The sequence below is a fragment of the Centruroides vittatus genome, unplaced genomic scaffold (genome assembly GCF_030686945.1).
Source record: "Centruroides vittatus isolate TY-2023 unplaced genomic scaffold, ASM3068694v2 scaffold_149, whole genome shotgun sequence".
Classification (NCBI taxonomy): domain Eukaryota; kingdom Metazoa; phylum Arthropoda; class Arachnida; order Scorpiones; family Buthidae; genus Centruroides; species Centruroides vittatus.
The window spans coordinates 2,656,539-2,670,725 of NW_027122681.1; the positions used below are offsets into that span (position 1 = coordinate 2,656,539).

At 33.9% G+C, this 14,187-nt stretch overlaps 1 protein-coding gene across 2 annotated transcripts in view; it reads left to right on the plus strand.

Annotated features, from left to right (window-relative positions):
* vnc (GNAT family N-acetyltransferase vnc) overlaps window positions 1-11,612 on the plus strand; it is a 24,231-nt gene extending 12,619 nt beyond the window's left edge. The window contains exons 1-6 of one of the 2 annotated variants that reach the window (XM_067284960.1): window positions 2,064-2,216; window positions 4,528-4,626; window positions 10,815-10,873; window positions 10,971-11,016; window positions 11,110-11,270; window positions 11,347-11,612. In XM_067284960.1, coding sequence (XP_067141061.1) covers window positions 2,196-2,216; window positions 4,528-4,626; window positions 10,815-10,873; window positions 10,971-11,016; window positions 11,110-11,270; window positions 11,347-11,449 — 489 coding nt within the window. In that variant the 5' untranslated portion in view covers window positions 2,064-2,195 and the 3' untranslated portion in view covers window positions 11,450-11,612. Of the gene's footprint in view, window positions 1-2,063; window positions 2,217-4,527; window positions 4,627-10,814; window positions 10,874-10,970; window positions 11,017-11,109; window positions 11,271-11,346 lie in introns of those variants that run through there. The other variant, XM_067284961.1, reaches the window with a different exon arrangement.
* The last annotated feature ends 2,575 nt before the right edge of the window (window positions 11,613-14,187 follow it).

Here is a 14,187-nt window from a genome sequence, read left to right on the forward strand (position 1 = left end):
CTACTATATCTTATTGTATAGTATTTTAAGATTTATTTATATATACAGGTATAGTTATATAAGAGTTTTATATATATATGGTGTTACTTAGGTTTTATGGTGTAGGTCTGGGCGCACTGGTTTTTATGGTATTTAGATTTAGATATACATGGTTTTAACCTAGATATACTGGTTTTATACATACAAGGTTTTGATAATATATATATAGGTTTTAATTGTATATAGGTTTATATAATTATATTATATTATAGGTTTTTATATGGTGTTCCCTCCTGCTCGGGGAAGGCACTTGGTTCTGCAGCAATGATGTCCATAAATTTTCTTCTGCAATTTTAATCCATTATATGGAATGCATAGCATTTAGTACCTGGGGCTGTACACAAGGTATTATACCTGTAAGTGCATAGCACTTTAAACTACTGGTGTGAGTGCATAGCACTTTAAACTACTCGTGTGACCTTTATGAGTATGGTGCATAAGGTTGCGTGGGTGGCATAGAGAGTGGCGTTACAATATAATCGGTGGGACTTGCTGGTACGGCCACGCAGGTACAGCAAGGGATGGTGGTGGTACCACCTGGAAACGGGATGCTCTTGTGGACATCAACTCTACAGCTCTGTTAAAGTCACAACAGCATCATTCATATCTGCAATTGTACCGAATCTCGATCATCATGTTTTCGTGTACATCGCATACAGCTTCAAACTACTTATAAAGAACTGTCTGGCTATTATGGCAACTGAACACTACATAATATTTATCTGAACTAGTATTATAAGGCATGTCGCCAATGAAAAACTAACAATTGTAGACCTACATTAACAACTAGTAGTATCTTAATGGCTACCAAGACATACGCTCTCATGTGACAGAATTCAAAAACACGTTCTGAAAATTTAAGGGTTTGCCAGAAGTACTTCATTTTATAGGCCTATACACAAATAGGCCTATAAAAATGAAGTACTTCTGGCAAACCCTTAAATTATGTGTACAATAAACCCCCCTAACGTTGTAGAAATGACTTTAAAGTCCTGTAATTATTTTCTAATAGTTTATTGAGACGGCCGGATGGCCGAGCGGTTAAGGTGGCAGCCTACCGCTCTGGGGACCCGGGATCGAATTCGAAAGGATCGAATAATCCCCAGGAATTTTTCGGGGGGATGGTCCGTTCGGATATGTCGGGCCCCGTCCCTCACCACCCGGTCGCCCCATTGTGGGCCTGGCCGAACCCATAATGGGCCTTCTAATAGAGGCCCTCTTAGTGCCTACAGGGCGGAAAGAGTTTTAAAAAAATAGTTTATTGAGATGGCTAGTATGTAGGCTTATAAGAAGAAATTTGCGTGCCACTACCACTAAAATTCTACGTAGACAATGTCTCGACCCTCTCTCGTGTACTGTACAAAGATGTACTTTTCGAAAACTCCCTCAAACTGTACATGTAATTAAAGTAATGCCATTCAAACTGTACATGTAATGCAACCTTTCTCACACTTTACATGTAATTAAAGATCAGTAGATCGCCGTATACAAATATAAAGCAAACCAAACAGACTCCATTGTGGATCAGGCCTTAACGCAATATAGATAAAATTGTGGTCGGCCATATTGCCATAATACATTGCTGGTGTCACACAAGGAACAATCACTTTATCTACTTTATATTTCTTGAGTTTAGCCACAAATAACTTCGGCTTGTTAAAAGTTACAAATAATTTAAATGGCCGCGTAATGACGGGCGAAGGCCGGAGATTTTTTAAAACTCTTTTCGCTCCGTGGATAATAAGAAGGCCATTTTATAAACCCGTTTTGGGTTCTGCCAGGTCGCGACAGGCCCGAAAAAGGGCCCCGTTAGTGTTCACACAGAGTGGAGAGTCAAAAAACGGGAAGAATGTCTGCGCAACTTTTCATAAATTCGGTATATTTTTAAAAACAAACAAATTCGATTATTATTAATAATTTTAAATATTTCTAATTTAAATTTTATAATTTTAAAATACAATTAAACAATTTTAAATCATAATTTTGAAAAATAATTAAAATGTTACTCTGTTTTTAATCGGCAGGGGTCGCTCGATGCACTTGATCGGCGTGACTTTAGTCTTTTGTTAAATTTCGGTATTTTAAGAGAAATTTGATCAAGAACAAGCGAATTTTGTGATTTATATTTTTGTGATTAAAACATCAATAGGAAAAACATGAACATAAGGTGTGCGAAGGTAAGATTATTTAGAAATGCCGTATATAAAACCCATGCTTGCTTAGTTAAGATGCTCACGTGGGTACGATTGCCGCGAAACTTTATCATTTTAGTAAATAACTTAGTTTATAAGAAATGGAGCTAATATTGATTTATAATGGTAGGAAAAGTCGTTTAATGTAGCATAGTTTGCTCTATTTACACTTGGCAGCTTATGACTGCCATAAGGGTCTGATTCAAAAACTTGGGAAGGTGAACTGTTTTTTAATTTGGGGTAATTAGATGAAATGTGAAGTGTGATGGTGGGAAAGGGTACTTTGTGTTTCTGTTTAGCCCAAACTGTGGAGTATTTGATGTTATATAGGGTGTGGGAAGCTTGCCCCACACCCTATATCCTCAGCGTTCAGGTGGGAGGCTTGCCCCGCTTGTATGCTGAGGTGTATGATAGCAAGCACTAAAGCACATGAATACATGCAGAGCAGAGATCAAGGTGAGTATTGAAAGATGGATAGGCTCACTGGTTCACTTCAAATTGTCCTTTCCACCCCATATTGCCCCACAACCACCGCCACTCGTCACATTTCGCCTAATTAGCCCTAAGTAATTAAAAAAACGGGTTACTATTGCCTTAACTTGTACCGAAAGCGGAAGCTCTGCTGTTGTAGAGAGTGTGTGTCGTCTCCGGTATCTCTGCAAGATTTGGCCTACCATGACAAGTATGTTAAACATAATAATGTTTTTCTTAACATAGATAAGAGTTTGTCTGTAAACTGTGTACCCTACTTTAGTTAAAAGTTTAATCCTTGGAGATCAAATGTGGTCTCTGGTAACACCATCTCTCCAAAATACCAGGTGGAAATTTCAAGACTCTCGTTTTGGAAAAGTTATATTACAAAAGGAAAATAAAATTTAATATATTTTTAACGCTCACAAGTTACATTTTTTCCCATGTTGATTCCGGTGTGTCTTCAATTGAAACTACATCTGTTCTGTTTTTATTCATTTTCTCTAAATCTTCCAAAGATCCTTCTCCTCTCACTCCTTCCAATTTATAAATATTATATGACCTTAGTGCAATTTTTTAAATTTTAATGTAAAATTAATTATGCATTTTATTCTCCAGAGCCAGATTCTTTTAAATTAGTTTTTCACATTTTTCAAATTTTATTTTCAATACACCGGTAGTTTTATAAACACGTGCACCGTACAGTCTAATGTACGTACTGGATAATGAGGATTAAAAGTATTGCAAATGGCATTTACGATTAATACAGATCATGTGCTGACGTCGCCAGAAAATTGACTGACTAAAAATATCAATGTTATTAAATGCAGTATATAATTTTAAATTCATTTCTTTTAATAAAATAATTATAACCGTGTGGTTTTTTTTTTTTTTGTTAACCTTACCCATCCTAATTAGAATGTGTAGTTTATGGATGATAGAGTTAATTAGTTAATAGGCAAACATATGTTACTTGTTGTCCCTAAAAGTACACTTGAAGTCCTACTATAATTGCATGTATATCGGCATCCTACATCTTATAATTGAGATGGTGTGATGATAATAATAGGAGCAGAACCCAAACGGTTAGGAATTGAAAGTTGAAATTTGGTACATAGTTAGGATATGCATGCCATGAGAATGCACACTAAGAAGGGATTTTTGGAAATTCCCCGTGGAGAGAAGGTGACGGTTAATAATAATAATAATAATAATTTTTTAATTTTTTTTTTTTTGTAAATTGCTTTGATTATTTCTTCTTGATCATTCTTGATCTTGGAACACTTTTTGAATTAATTTCAAGTGCTTGTTTGACCTTGTATTCGAGATGCATTGTTCCAAAGTGCATCTTGTCCATTTTTGCTTAATTCTCGGTATATAATAAAATCTTTTAAAACTTGAAATTTGACAGTGTTAACATTCATTTATAGACCAATGTGTAGAATGGAATTATAATTTCAATGAGGAATTGGGAAGATGTTGAAGTTTATAAGATGGAGTTTTGGAATGATGTGCCTCGACACTAACAGTAATTTGACACAGTTTAACCTCGCAGTAGTTATTAGTGTCTTTTGCTTTACTTTTCTGGCCCCATTTTCAATCTACCTGTCTAATTTCCGATTGACTCCAAGGGTAGATATCGACACCGGGTCAGATTTTCAGGAATGACTTAATTAAGGGATTCCCATTCTTGATTTTGGATCTCTCAAATAGTAACCTGGCCTTTATTGGTCATCTTGTTGTGTATAATATACTTAGAAGTTTATTATGTTAAATGAGTAATATAATATAACACTTATTAATTATTATTATTTTTTTAATTTAGCCAGAGGATCTTATGAATATGCAGCATTGCAATTTACTATGTTTACCAGAAAATTATCAGATGAAATATTATTTTTATCATGGTTTATCGTGGCCTCAGGTAATAAAATTTTTTTAGTATTTCATATTTTTAAGTTATTACATCATCATTAAATTACAAAAAAAGATTGTAGTGAATTTTATGTCTTTAAATACAGTAGACCCCCCTATAACACGGTAGATACAAGTCCGTGTTGTACGAGTCGCTTAAATACACGAGCCAATCACAGCCCGGCACGTGTGCAGTTTAGGGGCTACGGCTGTTTGAAAGGTTTTCTTCCGTAAAATTAATCGATTCTAGACTAGTTTGACTCAACATTTCCAAATCGCTTATAATTTTTTGGGAATAATCCATATAAACTATGCTATAAACAAAAAGTTGTAGGATTACTTACCGAGTGCACACCGTTCGACGATGCCATTGCTTAAGCTTGTTTTAGTCGCAGAGCGGCTCGTCGAACGGCAGGCGTGTGTTTCCCGATAAGTTATTTTTCTGCAAAAAATTTGCTGAACTTTGGAGACGTCATTAATATAAATATAATTTTTATGGCCGTTAAGTAATAAATGGTTTTTAGTAGGTCTGCTGCTCGTTTAAACTCAATGGTTTGTGCAATGTCTGCTATTGGCCCAGATTCGACCAATCCTGTCATGACACGAGTCTGCGATGACATTTTACGGCATTTTACGAGTCTCTTTTAGCATGTTATACGAACATGTTCGCAATTTTTTTGCCGTGTTATACGAACCCGTATTATAGGGGATCTACAGTATTATTTTTATTTTATATTTCTTCAATTTAGAATTGAATTTTAAAATATTTTAACAGAAGGAAAGTTCTTTACTTAATAAAATTGATAAAAATTAAGTTAAGTAATAAATTAAATTATCATTTATTCTTAAGCCTTTGTGTCCTTATTATACAATTTTATAATTTAAATGTCTACTAGGACTTATTATACTGGTGTCCAAGTCCTGCAAAATAAGAAAACATATCCAGAGAAAAAAGGAAAAATCTTTATTGTTTGCCTGTTTTACCTTTACACAATTTACACACTTTGTTTGTGTTTCGGACCATTTGGTCCCTCGTCGGCAGGTTTATCGCCACCGTGTGATAAAATCAATATTTAAAAAAGGGCTACGATAATGCTATAATAATTCACCATACAATAATACTATTAAAATGACTTACGTTACTTTAATAACGTCAAAATATAAAAATAACATAAAAATCCATGTTATGTCTCCGACATTGTATGTATAAATCAATAATTTTAAAAGATACATATTTAAAAAGAGAAGGTTGTGAAAACGTTTTCCTAAAACCAACATATCCGTCACTTCCCTTTGCCTGGACCATTATCGTACTTCTAAGTGCGTTTCTTCTATAAATGTGTCGACCCGCCACCTGTCATGATACCATCCCAGGATTGGTGGATTTATCTTCCCAAGTTGTTGTTAAGTCTATTGCTTTGTCTTTTAATGTACATATGTTCATATAGATGCTTTTTATAATTATTGCTTTCTTTTGACTGTATTTAAATCTGTTTCGCATCCAAGTGTATTGCGGTGTTCAGCCACTGCTGAATTTGCTAGTGACCTTTAATAGCACGAACGTGTTCCTTTATACGTATTTTCAATTTTATTTTTGTTTCTCCTATATATGTTTTTCTTTGTTGTCAAAATTGAATTGGTTTTGTTATATGATAATTACTTGAGCTTTTATTTGCATAACAAGTTGTGCCTTTATATTTATGGGATGCACCTTATTGTTTGGCAACTCGATGCTGCTCTTGTGCATATACAGTACAATAACTTTTTAGTATATTTGACCCATCGGTGGCCGAGTGGATAAAAACCGTGGAAAACTGCTAGTCGGTCGTGGATTCACACCTCGTCGAAGGGCTAGCCGTGTGGAATTTTCTGGTTTCACCATACTTTTCATTTCAAAATCAATTATATTCTCAATTCTATAATTCTGCATTCCTGTATTTCTTGTAGTATCTTAATGGCGGCACAACAGCAGAGCTAGTGTAGGAAAATACACGAACCTCACCTGGAAACTTGTGGATAAGACTAAATCAATTAAATTATGGTAACTGTGAATATCTACCTTGTATGTCTTATTAAAAATGAAACAAAGAAATTACTTGTAAGGATGACGATTAGTTTTTTAAAGAATAATTTTTAATTTTTATGTTTATTTACTTACTTTAGTAGGTCTACTGTACATTTATAAACTGTATAATCGGAGGGTATATACTGCAGTAGACCCCCCCTATAACGCGGTACATACGTTCCGTGTTATAGGGGGGTCTACTGTATAATATTTTTACACAAAAGCACGGGATATACAGTTTATATTATCATAAATTCTCCATCATGGTCGTGATTGTATGCTTGTATTTTCTTTATAATGATAACCTTTGAAATGTTATTTTCATACATATCGACATATATTTTCTGTCTTCAATTGTTAGGCAGCGTATTGAAACTGCCCATTATTGATACTGTCTTTGTATAAATATTTCAAGTTTGTTAGAAGTTAGTCGGTCCACCAAATTTAGCTTGCAGATAACAAACAAAAAGTTACAATATTGGCTAAGTATTGTTGAAACTATTGCCATTTTGAATGCTTTTCAGCAAGAATTTGTCTTGGATAATGAAATCCTAAATGTGGATGCAGGTGCAAGAGACGTTTGTCGCGTTTTCATGCATTGGCAAAAATATTTTCAAGAACCCATTGTAGAATATTACTTCTAAAGGTTTAACAATTAGATAAGAAATGCGACGTAACCAGAGCTGCAGTTTTTTTGGTTTGTTTTTTTGAATTGATTAAAAAAATTACAAAAAATTTTTGGTGTAAGCAAAACAGTTAAAATACAATATTAGAAAATATTTGATTTTTCAATCATTAATTAACATCTGTAACTTTTCAAATTTAATGAGGACATGTTATTAAAAATCACTACAACAAAATATTTATAGTAAATAATAGTGTTTTTGTTTAAAATGGACCAATAAAAGTTACATCTTTACTTATTTATTACTAAACTTTAAAACAAACCATAAATATATCATAAACAAACCGTAAATAAGTGTTTCCTTAATAGAGGAATTCTTCATATTTCGTTAATGTTTTCAAGATTCTTGTCTTCAGTTCCGTCTGTTGAATAAACTTCTTTTGAATCCATTCTACTTAGCTCTGGTGTAAAGCAATTAACGAATGTTTATTTGTCAGTCTTTAGACATTATGGCCTTATTTGTTTGTATAATCCTAAATAAATTTTCCATAGAATGGATGTCGTGTTAAAAAATTTTTCTATCATTCTAAGACTATAAATTGAATAAGTGTTCTGAACATCATATATTCCATTTTCAAAGGTTAATGTCTAATTATTTTAGAGATGAACGTGTGCCAATTTTAGAATTGCCGACATAAACGGCTTAGTGCACGCAAGGATGTACTGGTGCTCCGACCCAAATGTGACTTTATATATATATTTTTTTACATTTAATCTCTCCCATATGTACAGTACATATAAAAATTATTGTCCTATCAATTGAATTAAATTTCTTTAGATTAAGAATATTCTAATTTAAAATTTGTCTAATTAATCTAATAATGCATGTTTATGGAATTCATACAGTCAAGTGTACTTACTAATACTCTGAAGAGGTAAACTATGAAGTGTGTAAGAGATTACACCAAAACAACTTTTCATAATGCTAGGTACAGTACATACATGGTCTTTTGTAAAGTCCACTTATACACTACCCTACAATAATGGACCGGACAGCAAGATGTGATGGCATAATACATGCTTTAATAGGAGGGGGGTCCCCCACATGCTGCAATTATACTAGCAACCCTTCTGGGCATACTTTCAACAAGGTTTTGATACACAGCTACGTGCATTTTTATACATTCCTGCACCAAGAATGTCACCGGCTCGGCTGTAGATTTTGGACGTGGTTCCCTAGTCCATAAGCGTCGTTCTATCTGGTCCCACAAATGTTCTATTGGGTTTAGGTTGGGACTCTGAACAGGCCGGGGAAGACGGTTGACATCCATATCTTGATACCACCGCTTGACAGAGGCTGCAATGTGACGTGGAGCATTGTCGTCCTGGAAGTAACATTTGTCCATTCCATAAAATTGCCAGGGCATAGGAAGAACATGATTGTCCAAAATGTTCATGTAGGTGTAGGCATTCAATTTACCAGGAACAACATGCAAAGGTCACAGGCCATACCACAAAAAACACCCCCACTGCTGGTGTCCGGTCCATTATTGTAGGGTAGTGTATAATACAATATTAGAAAGGAAAAACATATTTAGTTACTAGTGTACAATATACTGATATGTTTTAGTAAAGAGAATTGAAAATAGTTATTTTAGTCTGTACTTTATTTAATAATATTCATAAAGGATATTTACATTTGCAGGTAAAGTTTGTCTTGTAACTTTCTAACAAATCATTTCCATTGTTTTTGGCGCTGAAGGTGGGAAATTCCCTGCAATTTATTTGTTGTCTGTGTTTCAAACGATGGGTATGACTTTTTGAATACAATATTAAGGTTTTCACTTGTTTCAATATGAGCATTGACTATAAGAAATTTCTCTATATTGACTTGAAAAGGTATATCACCACTTAACGCCTGGATGTTAATTTTCTCGTTTCTTGCTTATATCACCACTTACAGAATTTCATAACTTGTCATGTGGTAGTGTCTCGAATACCACAGAATCTATTTTCAACACAAGAAACCTAAGAGGAACTGTTTGCATGTGGAATTGTCAACAAGTCACTGCATCAGATGCTTGCAATTGTAACCGTTTTAACTTTGAGGTTTTCTATCTTGATGGTTTGCAAGTGTCTAGCATATAAAAAAACCTCTTGTTGTTTGATAACTTCAGTTGAATATGTGCTACTTTTATGTAGTTCTTGGGCTAACATCTTCGGAACGGTAAATTTCTTAACCATCCGTGCCTGGATTTGGGTATATATTTTGCACTGGGCATTAAAGCATCTGGGCTTTTCACTCTTGCCAATAACAAGAGGAACTTCATTGTCACTTCCATTTATCTGAGCATGTAACATTTTTCTTCTTTGAAGATGCATGTTCAATCAATGGGGTAGCTTCAAATTGAACACAAATCTTTTAAGGTGCAAGTTCAGTACACGTTTCTAATATTCTATTGCTTTGGGATCTACTCTGTCTTCAAAACCATCGACCCGACCCTCCAGCAATTGGCTTAAAATTCGGATTGCTGAACTGACTGATATCAGGTACAGTACCTTATCAAGAAGTAATGGGATGCTAATTGGAAGTTTTTTTTGAATGCATTGCTTTTGGTCATTTAAGCAGTTCATTCTCGACATCAGTACCAATGACAAATTGCATCTTATTAGTTTTTCATGTTATTTTTGCTACTGTTACATAGGATTTCTTCAAATCTTCTATATTGTGTATTCTTGCCACTTTTTCATTCAAAGAAATGGCTTTGCGCTTGTTTGATTACATGTTTTGTTATACACTGTCACAATCCTGCTTCAACCTGGCAATTTAAGTTTAAAGCCAATAGTAGTTAAGGCCCATATATGAAGGCAATTTTGCTGTGTAGGAAAAAAAAGCATACAGTAATGTATATAAAAGAAAAATAAGTTCTACTGAGTCTTCCTTTTTTTATCTGTTTAAATTTATATATAAAAGTGTCGTGCAAAAGTAAGCTTGCAACACAGCAAATTCTATAAGGAAAAGAGAAATACAGTAAAAACTTACGCAGTACTTGCATGTAAAACAAAAAGAAACGACAACTATACATTGCCATAAAGCTTCTTTATCGGATTTTTTTACCTTTCTTTCAAAACATGACTTGGTTCCGTTCATCCAACAAGTCCGCTTTCGTCCCTCTTTTTGACCGATCAATGTTGCCGTAGATTTTCTTGGCTTATTCTCGAGTTTTTACCGGAGCAGAGGCATCATAGAATCTCTCTGGAGCAAATGGCGTAATTACTTTGCTCAGATTTCTAATCCTTACAGCAACACCAATTCAAAAAATTGGGGCAGAATTTTTTTAATGTAATGATAACCTCAAGGTAGAAATTTTAACTGTGTATGTTAATACTCCCAAAAATTCTTATTTTATTTATTTATTTGAACAGAAAAGACATAGTATTTGATATGAAAATATATATCATAACGAATTTTAACAGAACTATGATGGTTATATATTTTAATTATTAGTTGTCGTACGTAGCCGAGGACGAAAAAGGCAAGATTGTTGGCTACGTTTTGGCAAAAATGTAAGTTGTTAAAAAAATTTTTTTCACAATAGCATAAGAATACTGATTGTAATCTATTTCACTTCTTTGAAATGCTCAATGCATTACTGTTTTATAGGGAAGAAGATTCGGATGACGATCCGCACGGTCACATCACATCGTTGGTAAATGCCCTTGTTTTAAATCCTAATTTTATTGAAGTGATAGTTAGTTTTATATTTTAAAATCTTCACAAACTCTAAATTTTTTTCATTAAGGCTGTGAAAAGGTCTCACAGAAGACTTGGACTCGCGCAGAAACTTATGGACCAGTCGTCGAGATCCATGGTAGAGTGCTTCAATGCAAAATACGTCTCTCTACACGTCAGAAAAAGTAATCGAGCCGCACTACATCTCTACACCAACACTTTAGGATTTACGTAAGCCATTGGTTTTTTTTTTATAAGAAGCATAATTTGCAATAGACAACACTCATAAGACACTTTCTGCTTTCAGAATCAGCGAAGTCGAACCGAAGTACTACGCGGACGGAGAGGACGCCTACGCAATGAAGAGAGACTTGGCAAGTTTTGCAAATCAGACAAACGAAAGCTCGTGATTGGGAAGATTTCTTTTTATCTCGAATGCCAAACGATTCTCTTAATCAAAATTATGATTTGTGCTTGTGATATTTATTCAAAATTTTGTTCCTTTTGAAAAAAAAAAAAAAAAATTGGCAGATCCTCCTTTTTTCCTCTGTAAATAAAATTTTCAACGAACTATTCTAATTTGTTTTGAGATGTCTATATTAAAACCAACCAAATTATACAAGTTTCCTGCTACATTTTGAGTTCTTGAACTTCAAAGTTGATAAGATTATACACATTTCCCTAACTTTTTATAGCTGAATGCAGCTTACCAACTAATTTTATGGGTGGTAGGATATTCCAAGTTAGTTGCATATATATTTATTTTCCTCCCCTTAACTTATCCCTACAGGAGAAGGTAGTCGTGTACTGTCGATGAGAAAAACTTGTAATTGTAAGGAGTATTATACAGCTTGATGTATATAATATCTTTTTTAACAAGAACAATGTTTAAAATACTATAAGGGCTTTCTGTATGTTAAACAGTGCTATGTTCATCTTTAAAATATCTTACTTACAACATTCTGTTAATCTGTAATCCAAATAGTTTAACTTTCTAGTTGTCGACAGTTCAAACCATTAAAGGCGCATTGATTAAACCGACAGAATAACTACAGTGGCTAGCTTGCCCTTTAACTTCATTTGTTATGTCATCTCTTATTTTTGATTAATATATTGAAACTGCCAAGTTATTCACCAATTTATCATTCATTATGCTGTTTGTATTAAGCTGCTTAATAAACTAGACGAGACTAATTATTATTAGATGGCCAAGTGGCCAAAGCAGTTAAGGTACCGGCCTACCATTCTCGGGACTTGGGGGTTTTCATCTGCTGAATTCCAATTCCAAGACTTTTGTGGGGGTGGAGGGGGTCTGTCCGAAATATCGGGCCCCACTGTGAACCTGACCACATGATAAAATTTTCTTCAAAATTTGCCATACTTGATTTTACTGTTAATTTATAATTAAAAATGAAAATAAGAAGTGCTAAGCATTACGGTTTCATTTCAACAAAAAGATCAATTGAAGAACAATGGGTTTTCAGAGATGTGTATTTTCTGCATTTCTTAAATTTATAGTCTCAAGTTGAAGTTAACTGAGTGTAACATGTGTCACTCAAAGTCCCTCTGTGCGCAAACTCCTGGTCACTTGGTATAAATCCAAGCGTAATTAAACTCTGCCAATTTAAACACATCCATTGTGATAACAAACACTATATTATGCAACTACTCTACGAAAGGAACCCCAAGGTATACTGACTCTTATGTATTGGGAAGGACAAACAAAATAAATATAGGATTCCTGGATAAGTAAAGTGCCAGGTCAGGACTCAGGTTCAACACATTAAAAAAATATGTAGAAAACATCCCACCCTCTCTTAGCAAGACTGCGAACATAAGGAAAGGGCTACTACTATGTTATTCGCCTATGCCGACCCCAAGACTCAGGTGGGCAGATCTGAAAAGGTCAAAAATGTTTAACATATATCTGCTGAAGTTTAAAGGTCAGTGAGATACATTTTCAATTTATTATTTGATTTTAACAATGAACTCTGGTCAAATACTGAACTGACTTCTGGAATATGTCTTACAGGAAAGGCGTGGAACCTATTTTTCATTTAGAAAGCCATATAAAAGATATCTTATAAGACTGAGTTATATGTACAGTACAATACATACATCATTCAGTATACATATAAATATACCAATTACACATGGTGACTTATAATAAATAAAAATATCTAAAAAGTGAACAGATGCCTGAGAACAGTATTATACCATTTCATACTTTATTGGGCCACTTCTAGAAGCCATAAATTCCATACTGATGTAAACTTTGCATCATTTAGGCTCTAGTCAATAATCGGTTTCTGTTAAAATCACCTACCAATTTACTATAGCATTTTACTGAAATTCATTTTTCTACATTCAAACAGAAGTTCTAAATTACAGTAAAACTTTTGTAACTTGAATATTTCTTTAACTCGAAGAAAACACTCGGTAGGTCTGAATGCAACTACTTTATGAAAGGAACCCCTGCACTGAGATTTAATGTCTGCAACTTAAATTTTCTCCAAGTCAAAGTTTTTCACGGTCCCCCAACACCAATTTATGTTAGTTTCAATTTCCCTGATTCGAATTTCAACATATATTCTATCTAAAGTGATTCTAATTATCGGATTTCCATGAAATTTTCAGACAGTTGTACCTACTCGCCAATACCAATTCAGACTATGTTCCAATCCAAAATGAGAGGTCCTCTCGCTTTATCTTGACAAGATGTACAGTACCTACAAAACTGTTTGATTCCATTAGCTACATTGAGCGTTTTTCTGAAAGGCATTACACAGGCTGTTTAAAACAAAGAAAACACTATCAAAGATTCTTTATATAATACAAGAGAGATAAAAGTACAAATCTATTCAGAATCAGCATTTTACTCTATTGTACTGTAACTCAGTTTTTCCCTGCCTTTAGAGCTTTGAGTTAGAGAAATTTTACTGTACTTTTTTATAATGTTAAAACTTGAGCAATTTTACAGGGAAATTTCATGGATGGCCCCATAAGATTAGTGTTCTACTTTACAATTAATTTATAATTTTGGTTAGGATTCCACTCACTAAATCAACAAAATAGCTGTATTTTCAGATGATATATCATAAAGCTTTTATAAACAATGCATGTATTTCTCAAGAAAGTTCCTCAAATG